Source organism: Suricata suricatta, chromosome 17 (genome assembly GCF_006229205.1).
Source record: "Suricata suricatta isolate VVHF042 chromosome 17, meerkat_22Aug2017_6uvM2_HiC, whole genome shotgun sequence".
NCBI classification, from domain to species: Eukaryota; Metazoa; Chordata; class Mammalia; order Carnivora; family Herpestidae; genus Suricata; species Suricata suricatta.
In genome coordinates, this window is record NC_043716.1 from 35,865,572 (window position 1) to 35,886,842 (window position 21,271).

The 21,271-nt window shown below is 46.7% G+C and overlaps 1 protein-coding gene across 1 annotated transcript in view; it reads left to right on the plus strand.

Moving 5' to 3' along the window:
- Window position 1: 1 nt before the first annotated feature.
- SOCS7 (suppressor of cytokine signaling 7) overlaps window positions 2-21,271 on the plus strand; it is a gene marked incomplete at its 5' end in the record, with an annotated part of 33,151 nt that continues 11,881 nt past the window's right edge. The window contains 7 exons of the mRNA XM_029927020.1: window positions 2-666; window positions 7,882-7,946; window positions 11,107-11,211; window positions 11,657-11,758; window positions 12,626-12,756; window positions 13,264-13,432; window positions 15,471-15,599. Coding sequence (XP_029782880.1) covers window positions 2-666; window positions 7,882-7,946; window positions 11,107-11,211; window positions 11,657-11,758; window positions 12,626-12,756; window positions 13,264-13,432; window positions 15,471-15,599 — 1,366 coding nt within the window. The remainder of the gene's footprint in view (window positions 667-7,881; window positions 7,947-11,106; window positions 11,212-11,656; window positions 11,759-12,625; window positions 12,757-13,263; window positions 13,433-15,470; window positions 15,600-21,271) is intronic.

A 21,271-nucleotide genomic window follows, 5' to 3' on the forward strand; every position in this document is an offset into this window, starting at 1 on the left:
CCTGCCGTCGGGGTTGGCGCTGGAGCGGACCTGGGGCCCGGCGGCTGGACTGGAGGCGCAGTTGGCGGCTCTGGGGCTCGGGCAGCCGGCGGGGCCGGGGGTCAAGACGGTCGGCGGGGGCTGCTGCCCGTGCCCGTGCCCATGCCCCCCGCAGCCGCCCCCTCCGCAGCCCCAGCCCCCTGCTACCGCCCCGCAGGCCGGGGAGGACCCCACGGAAACGAGCGACGCGCTGCTGGTCCTGGAGGGCTTGGAGTCGGAGGCCGAGAGCCTGGAGACGAACAGCTGCTCGGAAGAGGAGCTCAGCAGCCCGGGCCGCGGAGGAGGAGGAGGGGGCGGCCGGCTTCTGCTGCAACCCCCGGGTCCTGAATTGCCCCCGGTGCCCTTCCCGATGCAAGACTTGGTCCCCCCCGGGCGCTTGAGTAGAGGGGAGCAGCAGCAACCACCCCCGCCCCCGCCTCCTCCCGGACCCCTCCGGCCGCTCGCGGGCCCTTCTCGGAAGGGCTCCCTCAAAATCCGTCTCAGTCGCCTCTTTCGCACGAAGAGCTGCAACGGCGGCCCCGGAGGTGGGGATGGGGCCGGCAAGAGGTCTTCTGGAGAGCTGGCTGCTTCAGCTGCGAGCCTGACGGACATGGGAGGCTCCTCGGGCCGGGAGCTGGACGCCGGGAGGTGAGACTGGCTGGTGGGAGTCGGGGTAGGGGTGGGGGCTGGCCGACAAACTTCCTTTTCTTGTTTCATTTCCCTTTCATTCTGCGAGCAAGATCCTGACTGCTCTTAAGAGATGCTTGTCGTAAGGAGGCAGAGACTTGGGGCTAAAGGTGGCGACCTCGCCCATTAGATCAGAGCTCTAATTGTGGGAACAGCTTTCACTCTAAGGGTTCACTCCGGTGAACCCTTTGCATCTCTACTGTTGGGAGACGGCTCAAAACCATCCCCCCACCCCGACCTTGGCCTGGATTTTAAAGTTTTCCAAGGTGTTTGTCTAACATTACTCCTGGTGGGGAGGTTGCTGCAAATGTGTGGTCTTTGGGGCAAAAAGTTGGTGTTGTAACCACCTTGCGTACTATTGTTTCTGTGCACCATCATCCCACCTCTTTCACACTCACACATACAAAGGATGTGACACACTTGTGCAGTTGTAGGCCAGCAATTGTTTGGACATTTCTGTTCCAAATGTTATTTATTTATTTATTTTAAAGTTTTATTTATTTTTAAGTAATTTCTACACCCAGCGTGTGGCTGGAACTCACAAACCAGGAGATCAAGAGTGGCATGATTTTCCTACTGGGCCAGCCAGGTGCTCCTCTGCTCAAAAGGTTAATGTTTTCCTGGTTGGTCCCTTTGATATGCTTGGTATCTAAGCCTCTGTGCTGACACACTGTCTGTGGGAATAGAGAATGGTGTGCTCTCCAGCCCTTGTGAGTATTCTAAGTGTGAGGTCTAGACATGGGTGCATGACTTCTAGGCCGAGTGATGAAAATTCCAAACTTAAATGCTGATTTGTTTCTGTCTCTGCATTTCTGAAGGATGGGCAGCACGGTGGCAGCCAGTGTTAGGTCTGTATTTGGGTTTAGAAAGCTGTCAACTTTTTGTGTCAAGAAATGAGACTTCCCTTGAGGTAGCTGCCACTGTGGTTTGCACTGCTGACTGGGTTCTTACAAAGCTTGGAATTGGTTTTGGTGCAGCTCATATGATGAATTCCTGAGACACACCGGCAACCACAACCCAAGGCTGAAGAATGGGTAGCCCAGTACATTTGAGAACTTGACTGTGTACCAGAATCACGTGGGGGAGCTTTGGGCAAAGATCAGTCTGTGTGAGGGCCCAAGAATTTGAATTTCTACAGAGTTTCCCACTTTACCCTGAAGTGTGACCTGGACTGGGAACCACTCACCCATGGACTTCTCATTCCACGGAAGTTTGGGTACCCCGAGAGGAAAGTGTGGGCTCAGTGGTCATCTTGGGGGTCAGACCAAACCCAAATTCCCCAAAGAAGTCAGTAGGTGGATGTGTGTGTTGCCTCCTCAGGTGGACCTGTGTTTCTGGATTTGCTTCCCGGGGAGCTTCTGCTGGGAGCTCAGGTCTTGAAAAATGTGTGGCTGCACGAACAGCTTTTTTTTGTAGTAGGCTCTGCATTCGATGCTCCACTTACCAGCACAGATGAAATTTTCGTCAGGTTGGGGGAGGGCAGGAGTGAATCTGTGGGTAATGACATAGGATAGACTGCTAATTTTCTTGTGGTTTGTCTTGCCTTTGTTGCATATTGACCAGGACTTGGTCTAAGATTCCAGAGACGCCAAATATGAGGTGTGGCGTGAAATTAGCTGCTACATTTAATAGATTAGGAAGAGGAAAAGGCATATAACATTATACGGTTTTTTGCCTTTGGAAGCAGAATTTAATGGTCATTGGCTGCTCTGTTACCCACCCTCACACGAAGCACAATACAGATTTCTGCTGCAGAGCAAATTGGGCTGTAGCTCTGCAAAGAAGCTTAGTTCAGGGCACTGGAGAATTACATTTTTTGGTCCAAGGGCTTTTTCTGATGAATTGGAGAAGAGCTCAGTATTTGTGTATGAACATTTGGTTGACTGCTATTAGGAGGCAGCATGTTGTAAAGAGAACGTGAACATCTGGATTCCACTTACAACTCCAGCATCAGCTGGGGAATGTAGGCCAGTTTTGTCTTCTTCATGCTTCCTCTTTTTTTTTTTTAATTTTCATCTGTAAAATGGGAGTGATTCTTGTTCCTGTCCTTGTAGGAAGAGACTGAAGACAAGAGAAATTGAGCTGGAATATTTTGTGCCTTTGGAGAAGTAATAAGATTGAACTGGTAATTTTTTTTTTAATGCTTAGGATTTGGTGCTGTTAGATTTGCTTGTTAGCTTTTCCACAGCTTACTATGTGCCAGTCTTGTTGGCAGCCTCGCCGCTGTGAGAAACTGGGTAAGTCTGGCCAGGGTAGTTGTGATTTCTATGGATCCGCACCTCCTAAGTAAGTCCGCCTTGTTGGGAGGAAGGATGAGTTTGGAATTTTAGCTTGTTCTCTTGTTTTGACTGGGGAGTCACTGGAGGCTGTGAGAAATGTCAGTCTTTTGCCGGAAGGTATATGCCTCCCTCCTTATTGTTGGTTTGGAGTTAATTATGAGTTTCTGTGGCCTTTGCTGTATCGTTTGGCGCTTTCAGTAATGTCTGGGTATGGTTCTCAGTGCTCTTCTTCCCATCTACCTTTCCCACAGCTATCACTGGAGAGTACTTCCTATAGTCATTTTGTAAACCTTAAGGGTTTCCATATTTTAACATTAAGCAAACCTTTAGTTGCTTTCAGATTCTTTAGAGTCTGCTAAGTGGACCTGCCTGGCTATACTGGATATACTGAGTCTCTCTTTTTTTTGTTTATTTTTGAGAGAGAGAGAGAAAGAAAAGAGAGAGACAGAGCATGAGCAGGGGAGGGGCAGAGAGAGAGAGGGGGAGCCACAGAATCTGAAGCAGGCTTCAGGCTCTGAGCTGTTAGCACAGAACCTGATACAGGGCTCGAACTCACAAACTGTGAGATCACGACCTGCGCTGAACTCCGACACTTAACTGACTGAGCCACCCAGGCGCCCCCTGGATATACTGAGTCTTAAGTCTCATATGAATTCACTTAGAGAACTCTTTTTCAAATGAAGAAAGAAATGGGCCTACCAACTAATCAGGTTTCTGTTCTGGAGAACTGGGCTAGGCCTTGTAACACATATGTTGGAATTAAAAGAGCTGGGCTTGATGCCTGTGGGCCTTGGTGTGATAGAGAATTGCTATTTCAGGAAAACCAGTGAAGTTCCCTTGTCTGTTTCACATATGTTGAGCTGATTGTCTTCCTTTGTATTTGGTGAGGAGTAGCATTTGATCTAACCTTTTCAGATCATCACGGCCTACACACATCATTGGGAACGGGTACCTTGTGAATTTTTTAAGGTTTGTCTTTTCTGAGTTAACAGTTGAGGCTATCACAGGCGGTTTTCGTAGTTGTGAGGTGGAAAAATTGAGGACAGTTCTGTAGTGGTTTGCTATCTATTTGTTTGGGAAAAAGACATAATTCTGGAAAGAGAGGCAGGCTGCCTTGGCATCATTTTGGGGCCCTGCTGTCATGGACAGACCTGAGACATGAGGAGACATTGGAAAGTCTTTCCTGTTTCCTTGGGTCTTCAGGTCTAAGGGGTCTTTTCGAGAAGTAGCGTGCCATGCTGAGAGCTAAATGATTTTATGGCATGTGCTGAGGAAGTTCTGACTTTACATTTAGGTTTTGGGTCCTTACCCCATTGATCTTTTCAACTATTTTTCCACAAAGCGGTTGTGGTTGGCATCTTGCTTTCAGAATGAGCAACCTAGCTTGAGAAATCTCTGTCCATTTGGGCCCATGTCTTTCACTCCTTAACATTTTGCCCGCTAATATTCTAAGGTTTCAGACCTTGGACTCTGTCTCTTGGCTTTTGCCTGGAAGTTCCCTCCATAGGTTCTTTGGTTGGTTTATGATGGAGTTTTGGATCTGACCTTGCTGCACAGATGTCTGTGTATTGGAACTAAAAATGAACACATGGTTTTTGGGCCCGTAGCACATGAACAGACACTGGCTTATGACGTGTTGGAAATGGCACAGGCTGGCTGACTTGGCACCGTGTGCTTTAGCAGGGGCAGAGGTAAATTGTGGCCACAAAACCTGATCTGTGGACATCCTGCTCTGGGAGTTACTGTAGAAAAGGACATGTCTAAGTCTCAGGATATCAGTAGAGGGGATTCTTGGGCAAGAGAGGGAGGACATTATTCTTTCATTGTTCATGTTTTAGGTTTCAGGGAATTTGAAAAGTGGCCAATGGTTTTATCAATGTGTTGTCGGCCTGTCTAGTCTAATGCTTTTAACTCATTTTATCCCGTGGATCTGTGGCTGTACAATTAGTAAATTGCAGAGTGGAAATGGACAGAGGCATTCCTTTGTTATCTGTGGAACAGGCAGTGCCTAGCTGACACAAAGGCCTGCTAGCCTCAAAGGAGACCTGTGCCTAAGGTCTTCTGCTGCCCTGTCCTTCTCTGCCACCTGAGGTATCGCCCACCAAATCCTACCTCACCCTACCCCTCCTGCTGCTAAGATACAAGTGGCCCACTGGCAAAGTTATGATGACTTAACTTTACACCCTAATGCTTGTCAGGGTGATCTGGGGAGGAAGAAAATAACAGGGATGTAGTGTAGAAGGATTTAGTTAAAAATGTTACTGGAGCTGAATCATTCGTGTTGCTTCCCCAAAACAGCACATCCAGCTTAGATTAGCTTTGATCATTTTAAATGCTTCATATATACAAAAGAAACATAAAGTGCATGTACTATAATAATAATAATGAATTGCATACTTGGGTACGTACCGCTAAGCCTAGCAAATAGAATGTTATCAGTATCTTTGAAGACCCCTGTGTGTTGCTTCCTGATTACATCTCTTCCCTCCCCCACATCAACCACCATCCTCAATTTTATGTTAATCGTTCCCTTGCTTTGTTTTTTATAGTTGTCTAGATTGGTCTTTTCATGAATGACTGCTATTAGAATGCTCAGGATCCCTGAGATAGAAACTGCTTTAGATGGTTAGTTAGATAGTTTCTACCCAAAGAAAGAAGGAAGCACTTGTTTTTATTATTAGCCTTTCAGCCTCCTAGACCTTCTCCCTCTTCAAGCTTCCAGTCCTGCAGGCCCCCCTCATTTACCAGAATAAGCCATCCCAGGGCTCTCAAATGGCTCTGGCTGTGTTCAGATTCATATGTATTTCTTTTTCTAGATTCTAGAAACTAAGATTTTCTTCTTCACAATGCCGGGGGTGGGGGAGAAGATGAGCTGGAGTGAGAAGGCCCCCGCAAGATGTGTGCATTTGGGTACTGCCGTTCTTCAGTGCTTGGCACCGAAGAGGCTCGTCCCCAGCATGGGCAGATGGCAGAGTAATGCCGCTTCCTTTGAAAAGAGGCAAACGGCCAAATGGCTGAGGTGTGAACCCTCTGAGAGGCCAGTGCTTTAGGTTTCTCCTTGCTGAGTTTAACGTTGTGCCCACAAGTTACCAAATAAAAATCAGCCTGGAAGCCCTTCAGTCTTAAAGTTCATGTCCAGTGGAAATTAGCTGTCCATTCCAGCCCTCTGGAGTGTTGGAACTAAGCTGCAGACTGCCGTGAGCAACTTGTACAAACAGAGGACCACGTGTGGTTGTGTCTTGTTTGGACGCGGCCGTCTCTCTCCAGTGTGCGTCTTGGGTGGGGCTGGCGCGCATGCGCCAGCTTCAGGTGAGAAGGCTCAGGTGGAAGAAGCTGCAAGGGAGTGTGAGCTGAGAATCCAGCGTCTTGGCTGTTTCTGAGTAAGGTCTTCACAATATGGTTTTGAAATTTTGTTTGAAGTGAGCCTTGAGGAGCTCGGACATCTGGGTTAAAACAAAGGCGTGAGGATCTTCCGAAGTCAGATATTTTTAAGTAGGGCTTCATGTTGGATTTCCTTTGCTTCTCCTCTATTGGCGCATTGGACGTTTTATTTCGTCCTTTGGGTGAGAGTAATTTTGGAAGGTGAGCCAGGTATAAGGCCTAGAGTCGGGCATTCAGCTCATGGGCTCTTTTTTTTTTTTTTAAAGTCTGATTTGTTGAGGTATAATTTTTTCTTAAATTTTTAAATGTTTTATTTATTTTTGAGAGAGAGAGACAGCATGAGCAGGGGAGGGTGAGAGAGAGAGGGAGACACAGAATCCGAAGACAGGCTCCAGGCTCTGAGCTAGCTGTCAGCACAGAGCCCGACGCGGGGCTTGAACCCACGAACTGCGAGATCATGACCTGAGCTGAAGCTGGACACTTAACCGACTGAGCCACCCAGCTGCCCTTGTTGAGGTATAATAAATGACCACCTACAATTCACCTCTTTTAGGTGTCTAGTTCTATTCATTTTGACAAGTATATATAGTCACATAACCTCTGACATGGTCCAGATATAGCATATTTTGATCACTTCTGCAAGTTTTTTCCCTTGTAGTCAATTCAGTCATCCTGAGGGGAGTTTTTTGAGCTTAGTACATTTCTGGCCAGAAAGTCTTTGTCAGAGTCTTTTGGATTCCTTTCATTTCTCCCTGAAAAAGCCAGTCGACATTGGTACAAAGTGAAGTCACCTTCGGTGCCTCTTGTCACGGGCGATCTGCCTTTTTCAGCTGGCCCCCTGGTGTAGCCTCAAGAAGCCATGAGGAGACCTGTGTGACTGGCAGCTCAGAGAGGGGAAGGGACCATTTTCTTGGGTACCAGACAGAGCCCCTGACCCGAGGGGCCCCCTCGTCAGCTGGTGGCTTTGCCCCACAGCTCAGGGGCATTTGTGTAGAAATCAGGGGTTTTAGTGGCTGAACATTGCCTGTGCTTCTTGTAGTTCTGTTCTCAAGTCCAGGTCTAGTCTCTGGTTCCCTGGGGGGCCTCCTACACGTTGGGGGCAGGGCCATAGGGAAAGTTCTGGCTCTGAGATGGCACCTGTTCAGGTCAAGAGCCTTTTTCCTGACTTCCTTGTAAAAATCAACCCTGCATCTGACTTCCTTTCTCTAGAAATGGACTTGCTAATCACCACTCAAGGTGTTTTACTCTTGTAATACGCTGGGTGTGGAGAGATCCAGAGGGGTTTCTCATTGCTTTGTAGGCTGAATCTTGTATCTATATCTGTTTAGAAATTGCCTTAATTGTTTCATTCTCCCCCCTTTAAATTTTAGGCTTTATTACAGAAGTGTGGCTGACAGTGGATTTGCTTTTTAGTTTTCGGTGCCTCTGGAGTTGAGTGTTGTAGTGATTTAAATGCATATGTGTTCATCCCCCCACCCTCCATTATTCTCTCTGTGTGTGCTTTCTCACCCCCTAGGAAACCCAGGTTGACAAGAACTCAAAGTGCCTTTTCTCCGGTCTCCTTCAGCCCGCTGTTCACAGGTAAGGGTGATCTCTTTCTTTTTCTTCTGACATCTGAAAGCAGACGCGTTCTGAGACGTGTCAGGAAACTCCTGCAGGTGCATGGCGGCGGGAGCTTCAGGCGTGTCTACAGTTACTGTCTTCATTCCATGCCCGCTGGGTTTGGGCTGAGGCTATTTTTATGGTGTGGAATATGTTCTTGGCTTTGGATGCTTTATAGTTTAGACAGAGACTGCTTACTGGTAATTAGGTGGCCCTGGCAGTTACTCGGTGCTTAGTTCAGGGTCATCACATACAAATTAAAAGTAGGAGTTAAAAATTTATAGGCTCATGGTGCATAAAGGACTCTCTAGAAGTCATACAATTCCTGTCCCTGCTTCCAAGGGAGTTCTTAGATTATCTAATAAACATGATCCATGATTATCTGGTCTATTTTTAAGGACTTCGGGCAAAGAGGATTAGGTGAACTCTTGTCTTACCCATTTTAGGGGCCAGGAGTTCTTGCAGCTGTTGGGAGCCCTTCATCGTGTCTAATTTAAGTCTTTCCTCTTGCAGCAGGGAACACAGTTGCTCAAGTAGGAAAGTGGTTGAATATCCTAGGGTAACTGCTTTCTCTTTAGTGGGGGGACTTGTGCAGATAGGGAGCCTGTGTGTTATATCAGTCGCATATGGAGCTCATGCTTGAGTGGCCGTCGAGAAGGCCTTGAGCACATTTCCTTGGTCTCTGGAACTGAGTACTCCTCATCGTGGACCAAGCAGAGAGTCCTAACTTCAGACCCTTTTGGCGATTGTATCCCTCAAAAAGATAACTGGGAGGAATTATGATTTAGGAACGGACATTTCCAGAAGATGTGAAGCAGGCGAGTGGGACCCCCACGATTGGGTGGAGTGCCCTGAGTCACCAGAACAAGTGAGCTGGTGTCCGTAATGGGCACAGGTGGAGAAGGAGGCCTGTGTTCTCACCCCAAGCCCAGAGGGAAAGATTCTTACCCTGTAGCAGCATGTCTTTCTCGTTAATAAGTGTTTCCTCTTTAAAGGAAGAACACCTATCCACGTGTGTACTTTAAGAGTTGGTGTTCCTGTTTTTTAAACAGCCTTCTTTCTCTTGAATTACATGTTTCATATAAATGCTATACCTACCAGTTCCAGACCTCTGACCCTTCAGTAAACACGCTTGTGTGGGCTTACTGTGTTGCTCTGGGCTGCCCGGCTCTTGGTTACTAGGCCGTGCGATGATTTCAGTTCCCAGAACTTCCACTGATGACTTAAAAAATTTTTTTTAATGTTTATTCATTTTTGAGAGGTAGAGCATGAGTGGGAGAGGGGCAGAGAGAGAGAGGGAGACACAGAATCCAACGCCGGCTCTAGGCTCTGAGCTGTAAGCACAGAGCCCGACACCGGGCTTGAACCCACAAACTGTGAGATCATGACCTGAGCCAGAGTCGGAAGTTTAATTGACTGAGCCACCCAGGCACCCCTCCACTGATGGTTTTTAACTCAGCTTTTTCTTTTTTCTGTTCTTCCTTTCTTTCTAAATGTTTATTTTGAAAGAGAGAGCACATGTGCGTATGTGTGTATGAGCCGGGGAGGGGCAAAGAGAGAGAGAGGGAGGGAGATAGAGAATCCCAATCAGGCTTTGTACTCTCCACGTAGAGCCCAGTGTGGGGCTTGATATCAAAAACCAGGAGATTGTGACCTTAGCTGAAATAGAGTCAGATGCTCAACCAACTGAGCCACCCAGGAGCCTCTCACTCTGTCTTTTTTCTTTTTCTTTTTTTTTTTAAGTAAGCTCTACACCCAACATGGGGCTTCAACTCACAACCCAGATATCAAGACTCATGGGTTCCACTGACTGAGCCAGTCAGCTACCCCCTGCAGAACTTTTCTGCTTATCTTAATTTGGGCTCAAGACCTTCGTGAAAAACCATGTATTAGATTCTAAAAGCCCAGCTCTTGGCCTTTTGGAGATACTGGTTACCTCATTTTCTTTTTTTTTTTTTTTTAATTTTTTTAAAATGTTTTATTTACTTTTGATACAGAGAGAGACAGAGCATGAGAGGGGGAGGGGCAGAGAGAGAAGGAGACACAGAACCAGAAGCAGGCTCCAGGCTCTGAGCTAGCTGTTAGCACAGAGCCTGACGCGGGGCTCGAACCCATGAATGTGAGATCTGACCTGAGCTGAAGTCGGAGGCTTAACCAACTGAGCCACCCAGGCGCCCCGGTTACCTCATTTTCTTTACTGGAAAATGAAATTCTAGCTGAAAGGTTAATTCAGCCTCCCAAATGAGAAAAACAACAACAACAACAAACAAATGTTGGAAATAACACCCTGAGGGCCAAATTAGAGAAATTTTAAGTTCTGCCCTGTGGGGTCAGACCTACCAAAATTTGGCTGTCAACCTTTGTTAATGAAATACCCTTTAACCTCTGGTGACTGAAGTGGGGAGAGGGTAGATGGGGCTGGATGGCAAGGAGGAGTGTGATAAGAGCTGCATGGTAAGCCGGAAGTGAGGGAAACCACGTGCCAACCCCCATCAGGCTCCCACGGAGCTTACCTGATTTGGCTGACTGTGGAAGTAATTCATTTTTAAGATTGTAAATGCGCTTTCCGGTCTTTGTAGCCTCAGCTTATTAGGAACTAGTTGATGGCTGAAATGGTTGGTTCTCTTATGAGTGAATATTCTGGAAAATTCAGCTATGGAAAGCCATTTAAGAAGAAGTTAGGGCTCACATTGGGACCTTTATCTGCATTCAGCTTAGCATGCTGTTTCTACGTTTTTCTGGCACTTGCTTTCCATGTCCATTTGGACTTGTACAAGCTGCCTGCCTTGCTCCCTAAAGCAGAAACTGGTGTACATGTCTGTAAAAACAAGTGGTGTGGGGTCTATTTGAATATAGAGCCCTGGTTCAAGGTTACCTAGTGGCGCAACCACAATTAGTTGGCCTTTCTACTGTCAGTCCCATGTTTTTGTCCCAAAGAATCCTTGACCTTTAACAGGGCAAAGAAATGATAGAATTTAAAATTGACTGCCCAGGTGTTTGGGAGTGATTCCAGGTCTGGGAAACTTTAGGTGGTGGGGGTTTTGAGAGCCAGGGACCTCCAGCCTTTCTTGCTTGCCCTTTACTTGCTTTGCTTCTGGCCTCAGCTTCAGGCAGCATGCTTGCTCTGTGAATCCCTCAGGTGAAACCGTGTCGCTTGTGGACGTGGACATCTCTCAGCGGGGCCTGACCTCTCCACACCCTCCAACTCCCCCTCCTCCTCCAAGAAGAAGCCTCAGCCTCTTAGGTATGGTCTCTGCCTCTCGCTGCCTTCTTGCTCTAGTGGGAGGGGGAGGCTTCTGGAGACCTGTTGTTGTTCTTCAGGAGCGAACAAGCTCCCGGGCTTCTAATAATGACCCAGTTATTCCCTGTCCCTTGTCATCTCCCGAAGCAGTTAAACGGGTGTCTTACCTGCATGCTGTAACATTTGCTGCCCGTGTGTTGATTAGATCAGGATTTATCTGGCCCTAAATCTACTGCTAGTAGACTGCTTTAGGGAGATCCTTACTTTTCGGCTTTGGACAAAGGACACCAGGTCAAGATGATTGTTGCCCTCTGTGCCAAAAGCCAGGGTGAAGATCAGGCTGTCTTGCTCCAGAGGGCAGCCTGATGATCCTTCTCCCTCGCCTGTGCTTCTCCTCACTCATCTGTGCTCATATTTCTGAACCTCTTGCTTCTGTTCTCTCTTCTAGATGATATCAGTGGGACGCTGCCTACATCTGTCCTTGTGGCTCCGATGGGGTCTTCCCTGCAGTCTTTCCCCCTACCTCCGCCTCCTCCACCCCATGCCCCAGGTTAGCTTAGCTTAGAGGCAAGCCTTGTAGAAGTTGGGAGTAACAAGGTGACACACCCCCGAAGGATGGGAGAAGTCTGTTTGTGGAAATAGCAGAACTTAGGAGAAAGCTTAAATCTTATCCCCTTGGCTGGGCCAGAACTCCTTGGAATTGAGGCCAAGGACTGGTTCTTCTAACCCATTTTCCCCATGGAGGTGATTGTGACTTTTGCTGGGGATAAAAAGACTACTGAATTCCGCCCCCCTCTTGGTTTTGAGACTGGTTTGCAGCCTCTGGGTGGATCTCACTTGGGAAACTTTCCTGATTTCAGGATGGTGAGGAGGTTTAAAGTTTTCAGAGTTCCCTGGTTTTTTCTAAGCTTTTAATATTTACTGCAGCCTTGTAAATAAGTACCAAGCATTTAGTAGCCCGTGCCTGCTTTGCCAGCCTCCAGTACCCACGGAGTAAAATGAATGAAATCGGCATTCTTTCCTACTTGCCTGGCAAAATCGTTCCTCTTCCTGGGCAAGTAAGCGAGTCACTATTTCCAAGGCTGCTTTACCGGCGCTTCACCTCGAGGTGGGAGAAGCTGGAATCGCTCTAGGCCGGTGAAGCCCCTGAAGTAGTCACCTTAGTCAGGTTAGTGAGCGGCTCCCGTCCCCCTCTCCTGGGGCCACATGCCCCCACTCATCCTTCACAGCTTACACGAGCCCGCACAGCTCTGTGTCCCAGCACATCCAGCTCTTTTCCACTGCTTTGGCTTCCACCTTTTCCAGCTCAGCTTCTAATGCCTTGCCCCTCTTCAGTTAGCATCTGTTTTGGGGGGAGGATCTGCTTGTGGTTGGGAGCAAGGAGGGGACAAGTGACCACCCCCCTCTTGCCCTGCAGACGCATTTCCCCGGATCGCTCCCATCCGGGCAGCCGAATCCCTGCACAGCCAGCCCCCCCAGCACCTCCAGTGTCCGCTCTACCGGCCCGACTCCAGCAGCTTTGCAGCCAGCCTTCGAGAGTTGGAGAAGGTAGGCGGTGCCTGGCGCCTGGCAGCAGGCCGCCTCTCTCACTCCTCTTCCTCTGTACTGGGCTCTCCTTTTATTGGTTTTAGAGGAAGAGTAGTTATCTTGCCTCTGTGTTTACAGTGCCAAAACAATTACGCTGCTGTGATCAATTCCATAAGAGACGTTGTAAAATTGAACCTTGGAGAAAAAATATTGCACATGGTAAGAAAGGTTGTGAAGGAATGTTTATGGAGTTGAAGCTGACTTCAGTAGATTAACTGACCCAGTTCCCACTTCTCGTCTCTGGAGGGCCTCGGTTATGGAATTGTAGGCTTATTCTCCTCTTACTTCGGAGGGCCAAAACAACAAGCCTGCCGTTTTGCTAATGGTTAACACACTCTTAGCTTTTACCCAGTGAAATATTTGGGAAGTGACAGGAAGGGGGCTTCTCTTGTGGAAAAACAGATTGTGCTGAAAGCTCGGACATTTCCCTGTGCTGTAAATTACTTGACCACTTCTTGTCTTTGATAGTGTGGTTGGTACTGGGGACCGATGAACTGGGAAGATGCAGAGATGAAGCTGAAAGGGAAGCCAGACGGCTCTTTCCTGGTACGAGATAGCTCCGATCCTCGTTATATCCTGAGCCTCAGTTTCCGGTCACAGGGTATCACCCACCACACGAGAATGGAGCACTACAGAGGTAAGAGGTGCTGTTTGAAGAAAGCCTTCTTCTCCCTTTGCCTGTCTCTACTTGGTCTCTCTGGCTCTGTCACAGGAAGGGTTTATAGAAGTGGAACTATGAATAGAGAGGGAAATCTTGGACTCAGTTGAATGTCATTCTGGGTGCTGGTTTCAGTCACTAGAATAAATGTCGGCGGGGGTAGGGAGGAAGGTAAGGGCTCCGTTTAGAAGTGTTCTCAGCATTTTGTCTCCAAAATAGGAGGGCCTGAGCAGGACTGTTGAACAGAGCAAAGTCAGTGAAACTCTCTTGGTAGAAAGAAGAGGAACCTAGGACCATTAGACAGATTCTCCTAAACTTTATTCATAATTAAACTTAGCATCTAGAGCGACTTTCCATTAGATTCTCTACACAAAGAAGAGACTTTAGAGCCCATCCTGTGACTGTTCTGTAGTTAATTTCTTTGCCTCAAAGTCACATCAGCTTCCTGCCAAGCAGCATGGTGTGAATTTCTTTTGGTCAGCTATGGAGTCTCTCAGGAAATGGTCATCAAAACTCCAGAGACTTTGTGGGGTCAACGTGCTTTAGACTACCTGCCTTCCTCCCCAGTGGTGCCTCCAGCGTTGTGGTCAGCTTGTGCTTCCTGCTGCGGTCACATCTAGAAGCTGATTTGCTCAGCACTGCTGTCTGGCTCGACTTTGCATCGTGGCGTCCCGTGTTTGACCTGTGCCAGAAACCCGTGACGCTCCCAGGTGGTGGGGCTGGGTAACAGGGTGATCCCTCCTTTGTCAGAGGAGCTGCCTGTGGTACAGATTTGCAGAGTGTGGAGAACTCTGGGGAGTTTCAGGGGCTTGTCCCTCCTGTCCCACACGCTCTCCCCTCACGTGATTGACGTTAAGCGAGCAGTGTAGACGAAGCATCTCGAGCAAGAGTCTTTGTCATGCTCTCCTCAGCCGCCACCATGTCTTTTCTGCTCTCGGTCACGTTGTACTGTGCGTATTTGGTTTGCTTCTCATGCGAGGCAGGAAGGTAGCAGGTTAGGCCAGCATAGCTTTGTCCATGGTTTCCTTTGCCCCCGCCTCTGCCTCAGAGATGCATGAAGTCCACAGACCTGAGACTTCGTTAGAGAACTGTGGCGTAGACTCCTGCCTGCCTTCCTGCTATTCCTCCGAGCCAAAATCAGACCAGCAGGAAAACAATGTGCAGAAAAAAGCTTTTCATAATGAAGTATTTTTATAAATCTGTGAAAATGATGAAGGACTAGGCTAGGTCCCTGATAGGTGAGATGCCAGTAACGAGAGAACTTTCAAATGCTTCTCCAGTTACTTTGTGTTCAATGTGGCTTTTCTTCCTTGAATAGATGGAATTTTTAATAGAAGCCTGTGGGTCTTTCCTTTGCCAGTTTGGAGTGGAGCATTTGTCTTCCATCTTTTTAAGTGATCCTGTCAGAGTAGCTAGAGGCTCGAATCTGCAGTTCTCTTGAGTGATTCCATCCCTTTTTGGGTTATTCCTTTGCATTTAGTGCTTGCATTTTTATTGTTTTTTTTTTTGTTGTTGTTGTTGTTAGTCATGGGAGTTCAGATTCTCGTTGGCTTTTTGGGACTTTAAAATTTGGGTTGGGATCTTTGTAACATGTTTGTGGCGGGAGTGGGACTTTAGAAGTTAAAGAAGATTTAGAGTTTGATTTTTTTGTGCCTAATGCATGAGTGAATGGGACTCGCAGAGCTGTTGTTCCTTTCCTTCCCCGGTTAGTCCGTGAATGCTGAAGACAGTTCCGTGGATCTTTCGAGGGGATGCCATTTAAACTTGCTTTTGCTACGGCAGTCTTTTCTTAGGATCTGTGATTTAAGGATTAGTGTTCATGCTAATGTCTCATTAGAGGCAACATCTTTCTTTCTGTTAATTGTGGAACAGACAGGAACAGGTGGCTTCAGGGACCTTTGTCTGACAGCTTGCCCACAAACCACCCTCCCAGAACTGAGAAGCATTAAAATGTTCAAGTTAACTTCTTTTAAAAGTAAGTTTTTACATTTTTCCTCCCCGTGATTTTCCATGGCAGGAACTTTCAGCCTGTGGTGTCATCCTAAATTTGAGGATCGCTGTCAATCAGTGGTGGAGTTCATTAAGAGAGCCATCATGCACTCCAAGAACGGGAAGTTTCTCTATTTCTTGAGATCCAGGGTTCCAGGTAAGGCTATAGTTACATTGATTATGTAACTTGGTTATGATACAGTATGGTATCAACATGTGTCCCCCTGCACCCCAAGGAAAAGCCATACTTCCTTGAAGTTTATTTCTGGCTCTTAGGGTAGCCACTCTTTGTAGGGTCCAGTGGTTAATCCCCTGCCCTTGGACAGTAATCCTTCAATATTTTGAGAAAGGAATCTTTGCTTTTCTGACCACATGAGTGAGAAGACAGGTCCCGCCTCCGATGTCTTATGATGAATACTTAACATTCAGAGGTGTCTCCTTGTCCTCGAACCAGGGGTCTCACACTCTCATGTGAAGCAGAGCGGTGAGAACTTGCTCAGGCAGTTTCTACAGGAACAGGGAAGGTAAAAGAGTGCTCACTAGGAAGGCAGTGGTGAGTATCAAGGAGGCTGAATTCAGCAGCGGTGTGCCGTGGGTTTTGTCCATTTGCACTAAACTTGCTATTTAAGAGTAGGTAGTTTTCGTTGTATCTCCTGTCTCTACCAGCATTGAGTGTAAAGACCTCTCTCCATTTGGGAGCACTGGGAAGTGCCCATCCTTGCTAGTATGACTATGTAGCTTTTCTGCCCACTAAGTAGTGAGGAATCTAAATAATCTTTATTGAAGGGATGGTTTGAAAGAGCCTGCTGTTATAGGGTTGGGGAAAAGCAAAATGACCAGCATATTAATTGAGGCGTTTGTAAGATACAAGCAGAACTTAAAATGAGAACTTTATATACATTCCCAGTGAATGAAATTAAGATTCTTAAACATACCGAGTGCCGAGAAATTGCTCTAAAAAGAAGCTCCCAGTGGAGCCTCAGGCAGAACATCAGTAATAGGATTGAGCCAGGTTATAGGAATGTGTTTCATAATCTTGGTGATTTAAATAAGGCGTGACAGGGTGTGAACTGTATTAATTCTCACTTCATTTAATATTTGCCTCAGCACTGTCAACACACTTGGGTCTCGTGCAGTTGACTTGGTTAAAGAGAAAAGTTAGAATCCTTTCTTACAGGAATTGACTCTCTTGCAGTTTTTTAAAGTTTGTGGCTTTTGGGGGACTGGGTTAAATGGGTAACGGGCACTAAGGAGGGCACTTTTGAGGATGAGCACTGGGTGTCATATGTAAGAGATGAATCACTGGGTTCTACTCCTGAAGTAAGACTACACTGTGTGTTAACTAACTTGAAAATAAATTGAAAGAAGGAAGGAAGAAGACGGACGGACTGACAGAAGGAAAACAGAATTACTAGTCAAATTTCATTAAAAAAAGTTTGTGGCTTATGGAGCTTATTTATTTAACAAACATTGTATTCTGTAACTCATTATCAAAAATAAACAATGTCTCCACCCTCAGAGACCTCATGGCCTCAAAGGGGAGACGGGCAGGAAGAGAAAGGCAGAAGCACAAGGAAAACTCAGTACCAGGCCTGGTGGTGATTGACAAGGACAGAGAAGCAGCTGTGTTTATGGATAAACCAGGGAATTCCTCTCCCAGGATTCTGGAGTCTGGAGCGTGTATCCACTTGTAGAATCCTGAGAGACTCTGTTGGACTCCTCCAGTATAGCTCATTTCCTTCTACACAAGGGCCGTGTCTGCAGAAATTTTAACCAAGATTCTTAACATTGTTAACTAAGCGGCTAGAACTTGTGACCATTGCTACTATTTGTTAAGTGCGTATCATATCCTGTGCCAGTCACTTTGTCAGATTCTTTATTTAAACATCTCTAATTACAGCAACCTAAAGTTAGCTAATAGGTTGGTCCACTTATACATAAGCCCCTTTTCATTTTGCGGGTGAAGAAACAGAGGCCGAAGCTCAAAAGCGAGTTACTTACTCTAAAAGTCACGTAGCTAATCTGTCCTGAAGTCAGAGTTCAAACCCAGGCTCCACTAACTCCAAGCCGTGTGCTTTATTTGCTGCCACTCTGTACATGGGGAAAAGTAGCAGCAAGCAAATTGACACCTGAGCTTGCTGGGATTTGTGGAGACTACAGGAAAAACAGAAGTGTGTTTATTAGTGGAGGGTGGCTTTCGAGGACTCATGAGGAATGCTGCAGAGGAGATCTGTTTGCACCTAAAACTGGAATCAAGTTAAGAAGGCAAAGCAGAGTTAGTATTTGCTCCTAGACCGTAAGTGACCTCTCTCAGAAGGATTGGGACAAAAGGCAAAGCCAGGCTCTCCTTTTCCATTGTGTGCTGTCCTCCTTTGCTGTCATAAGGTCTAGGCTTTCTGTGAGGTTGATTCTGTGAGGGACTTGGTGTGAAGAAGAGGGAGTCATTAGCATTTGGGTTGAGCTTTCTCAGCCGACACCAAGGATTTTAACTCCGTAGTTTTTAAAAGGAGTCTATTTGTCAAGACTTCGGGATGATGATAACCGAATGCCTCAGGGAGCCAGGTATTATTTCATTTAGCCTTGACAAAATCCTTTATTTATTGGAAGAAATTTTTTTTAATGTTTATTTTTGAGAGAGAGAATGTGAGCGGGGAGGGGCAGAGAGAGAGGGGGAGACAGAATCCAAAGCAGGCTTCAGGCTTTGGGCTGTCAGCACAGAGCCAAATGTGGGGCTCGGACCCACCAACTGTGAGATCATGACCTGAGCCAAAGTCAGATGCCCAACCGACTGAGCCACTCAGGTGCCCCAACCCTTACAGAATCCTTTAAAGGTATACTACAGTAGCCCTTTTCCCTTTCCTCCCTCTCCCTTCCTCCCTACCTTCTTTCCTTCCTTCCACACAGAGTAAGAAACTGAGGCACAGTGAATTGCAGAGCCAGGATTCAAAGGCAAGTTTTTCCAGCTCAGCACCAGAGCTGGCTGCACTAACAGGGCGTGCAGGCTGGTAATAAAGGGATGCTGGGGATCAAGGAATCAAAACTAGGACTAATGGGAATGTTCTGGATGATGGCAAGTAAGGAGCAGAAAGAAGGAAATTAATTAGAACAAATGTAATAATTGACATCAGGGGAGGGACCCTTAGTAAAAATAAAAATGATGGGACCTGATGTTGCCTTCCCTGTTATGTCTTCTTAGCAGTGGAGCATGGTTGCCACAGATCTGAGGTCACTGTTGGCATCTTGGTGCATTCCACAGTTATAAACCAGAGGCCTAATGCCACCAGGCAGCAGTCTCAGAGAGAGAATGTGATTGGAGGAACACAGAACTCCTGATGCTGTTAGAGCCAAAATGAGAGAGAACATAGCTCTCTTAGTTGGGAGAATCTTTGTCATTTTTTGAGATTTATTTTATTTTATTTTATTATTTTATATGTTTGTTTATTTTTGAGAGAAAGTCAACAATGTGAGTGGGGAGGGACAGAAGAGGGAGACAGAGAATCCCAAGCGGGCTCCATGCTGCCAACGCAGAGCCCAACTCAGGGCTTGAACTCCTGAACTGTGAGATCACGACCTGAGCCAAAATCAAGAGTTGGATGCTTAACTAACTGGGGCACTCAGATGCCCCTTATTTTATTTTTAAATGTTTATTTTGAGAGAGAGTGCATGAGCGAGTGAGCAGAGGTGAGACAGGGAGAGAGTGAATCCCAAATAGGCTCCATACTGTCAGCACAGAGCCCGATATGGGGCTCTGTCTTCTAACTTTGAGATCATGAACTGAGCCAAAATCCAGAGTTGGATGCTTAACCAACTGAGCCAACCAGGCACCTCATTAAGATTTTATTTTTAAGTAATCTCTACACCCAGTGTAGGGCTCGAATTTACAACCCTGATGAGCTCAAGAGTCACACACTACCGACTGAGCCAGCCACGCACCCCAATACCTTTTTTGGTTTTTTGTTTTTTTTTTAAGTTTATTTTGAGAAAGAGACAATATGAATGAGGGAGTGGTAGAGAGAGGGGAAGAGAGAATCCGAAGCAGGCTCCACACTGTCCATGCAGAGCCCAGTGCGGGGCTTGAACCCACAAACTGTGAGATAATGACCTGAGCTGAAATCAAGAGTCAGATGCCTAACTGACTGAGCCACCTACGTGCCTCTATGTATCATTTTTAAAATCACACTTTGAATTACACAACTTGAAGGAAATTGGTCTCTCTTTTGTAACCATCATTAATTTTCTATTTATTTGGCCAGTGACAGGTCTATATCCCAGGGTTTCTATTTTCTTTTTTAAAAAATGTTTATTTTTGAGAGAGAGATAGGGAGCAAGCGCATCCGCGTGGGAGAGGCAGAGAGAGGGAGACAGAGGTTCCAAAGCGGGTTCTATGCTGACAGCAGAGATCCCAGTGTGAGGCTCGAACTCACGAACTACGAAATCATGACCTAAGCTGAAGTTGGCTGCTTAACTCACTGACTCACCCAGGCGCCCCTCCCACGGTTTCCTAATTCAGTACTATTGACATTTTGAGTGGATAGTTCTGGTCTTCAGGGAACAGAAAGACCTATGTGTTGAGGTGCTTAGACTTGGAAGAGATGTGTCACCCCTAACCTGGTCCTTGTGGTGGGGGGTGAGAGGGAAAGAAAAATACTGAAGTGGCTGGAAGCTGGATTGGTGCCCAGGACCCCTGGTATGACCAGAGGAAAGTTCCTGATGATCACTGCCCCGTATCACCCTTTCCCTTTCAGCTGAACTGGTCACTTGTCTTGGATTTATTTCCATGTCTAACCTCTTCCCGTAACAGTTGTTTGCTGGGTTTGGGAGCAAACAGTAAATGGTCGAGTTGACACCAGGGAATATCAGAGAATTAACAGGTTTCAGATCACTATTTGTGAACCTAAGGCTAAAAGTAACACAATTAAATAGGCAAGTATATGTGGTCATTAAAATTCAAGTAGGCAAATAATCAGATAATTTTTTGCTGCTTATTATCCTGGTCTCTTTAAGCACTAGTCTGATAGTACTGTGTCTTTGGGAATAAATAATTAGATACATAAATTACCTTTATCTCTGAAACATCATGTTGAATGTAGCATTATTATAACCCACCCCCAAAAGCTTTCTGTTTGCCATAGTTTAATTCACTAAGGAATATATTTAAAACGTAACAAGAGAAAGGGTAAATTCAAAGAGGCCTTTGAACCCAATACGATTTAAAAACCACTTGAGTTTAAACATATTCAAGAGAAGAATTCATGTGTGATTTTTTTGTTTTGTTTTGTTTTTGAATAGTGTGTGAGAGGAGACCAACCATGTGGGTGGGGGAGGCCTACAGTGCTTCAGAATATAAGCCCTAGGATCGCAGAGGGAGGGGCAGGGAGAAGACTGACAGAGGCTGGTCAGGAATCAAAGTGCTGGGGCTGCCCTGGACAGTGCCCCCGTCAGGCAGCAGAGGGGCGATTGCCCTGGGGGAGACTCCTGGAGAACCTTCCTGTGAGGGTCTGTGGCTCAGCTCTCCCTCAGACACAGCAGATGTCTGCGGCTGGCCAGCTTCGTTGGTTCTGTGCCAGGAGTACGTTCTCCAAGCCTGACAGGCCTCCGTTTCATCACATGTGAGATGGGGAGGATAGCAATACCTGCCTCAAAGGACAGTTTTGATGACTACATGAGTTAAGTGGGGTTTTTTAAAGTTTATTTTTGATAGCATGTGCCAGAGGGGGAGTGGCAAGGAGACAGGGGGACAGAGGACCCCAGGCTGGCTTTGTGCTGACAGCAGAGCCTGATGTGGGGCTAGGACCCCCTGAGCTGAAGTTGGATCCATAACTAACTGAG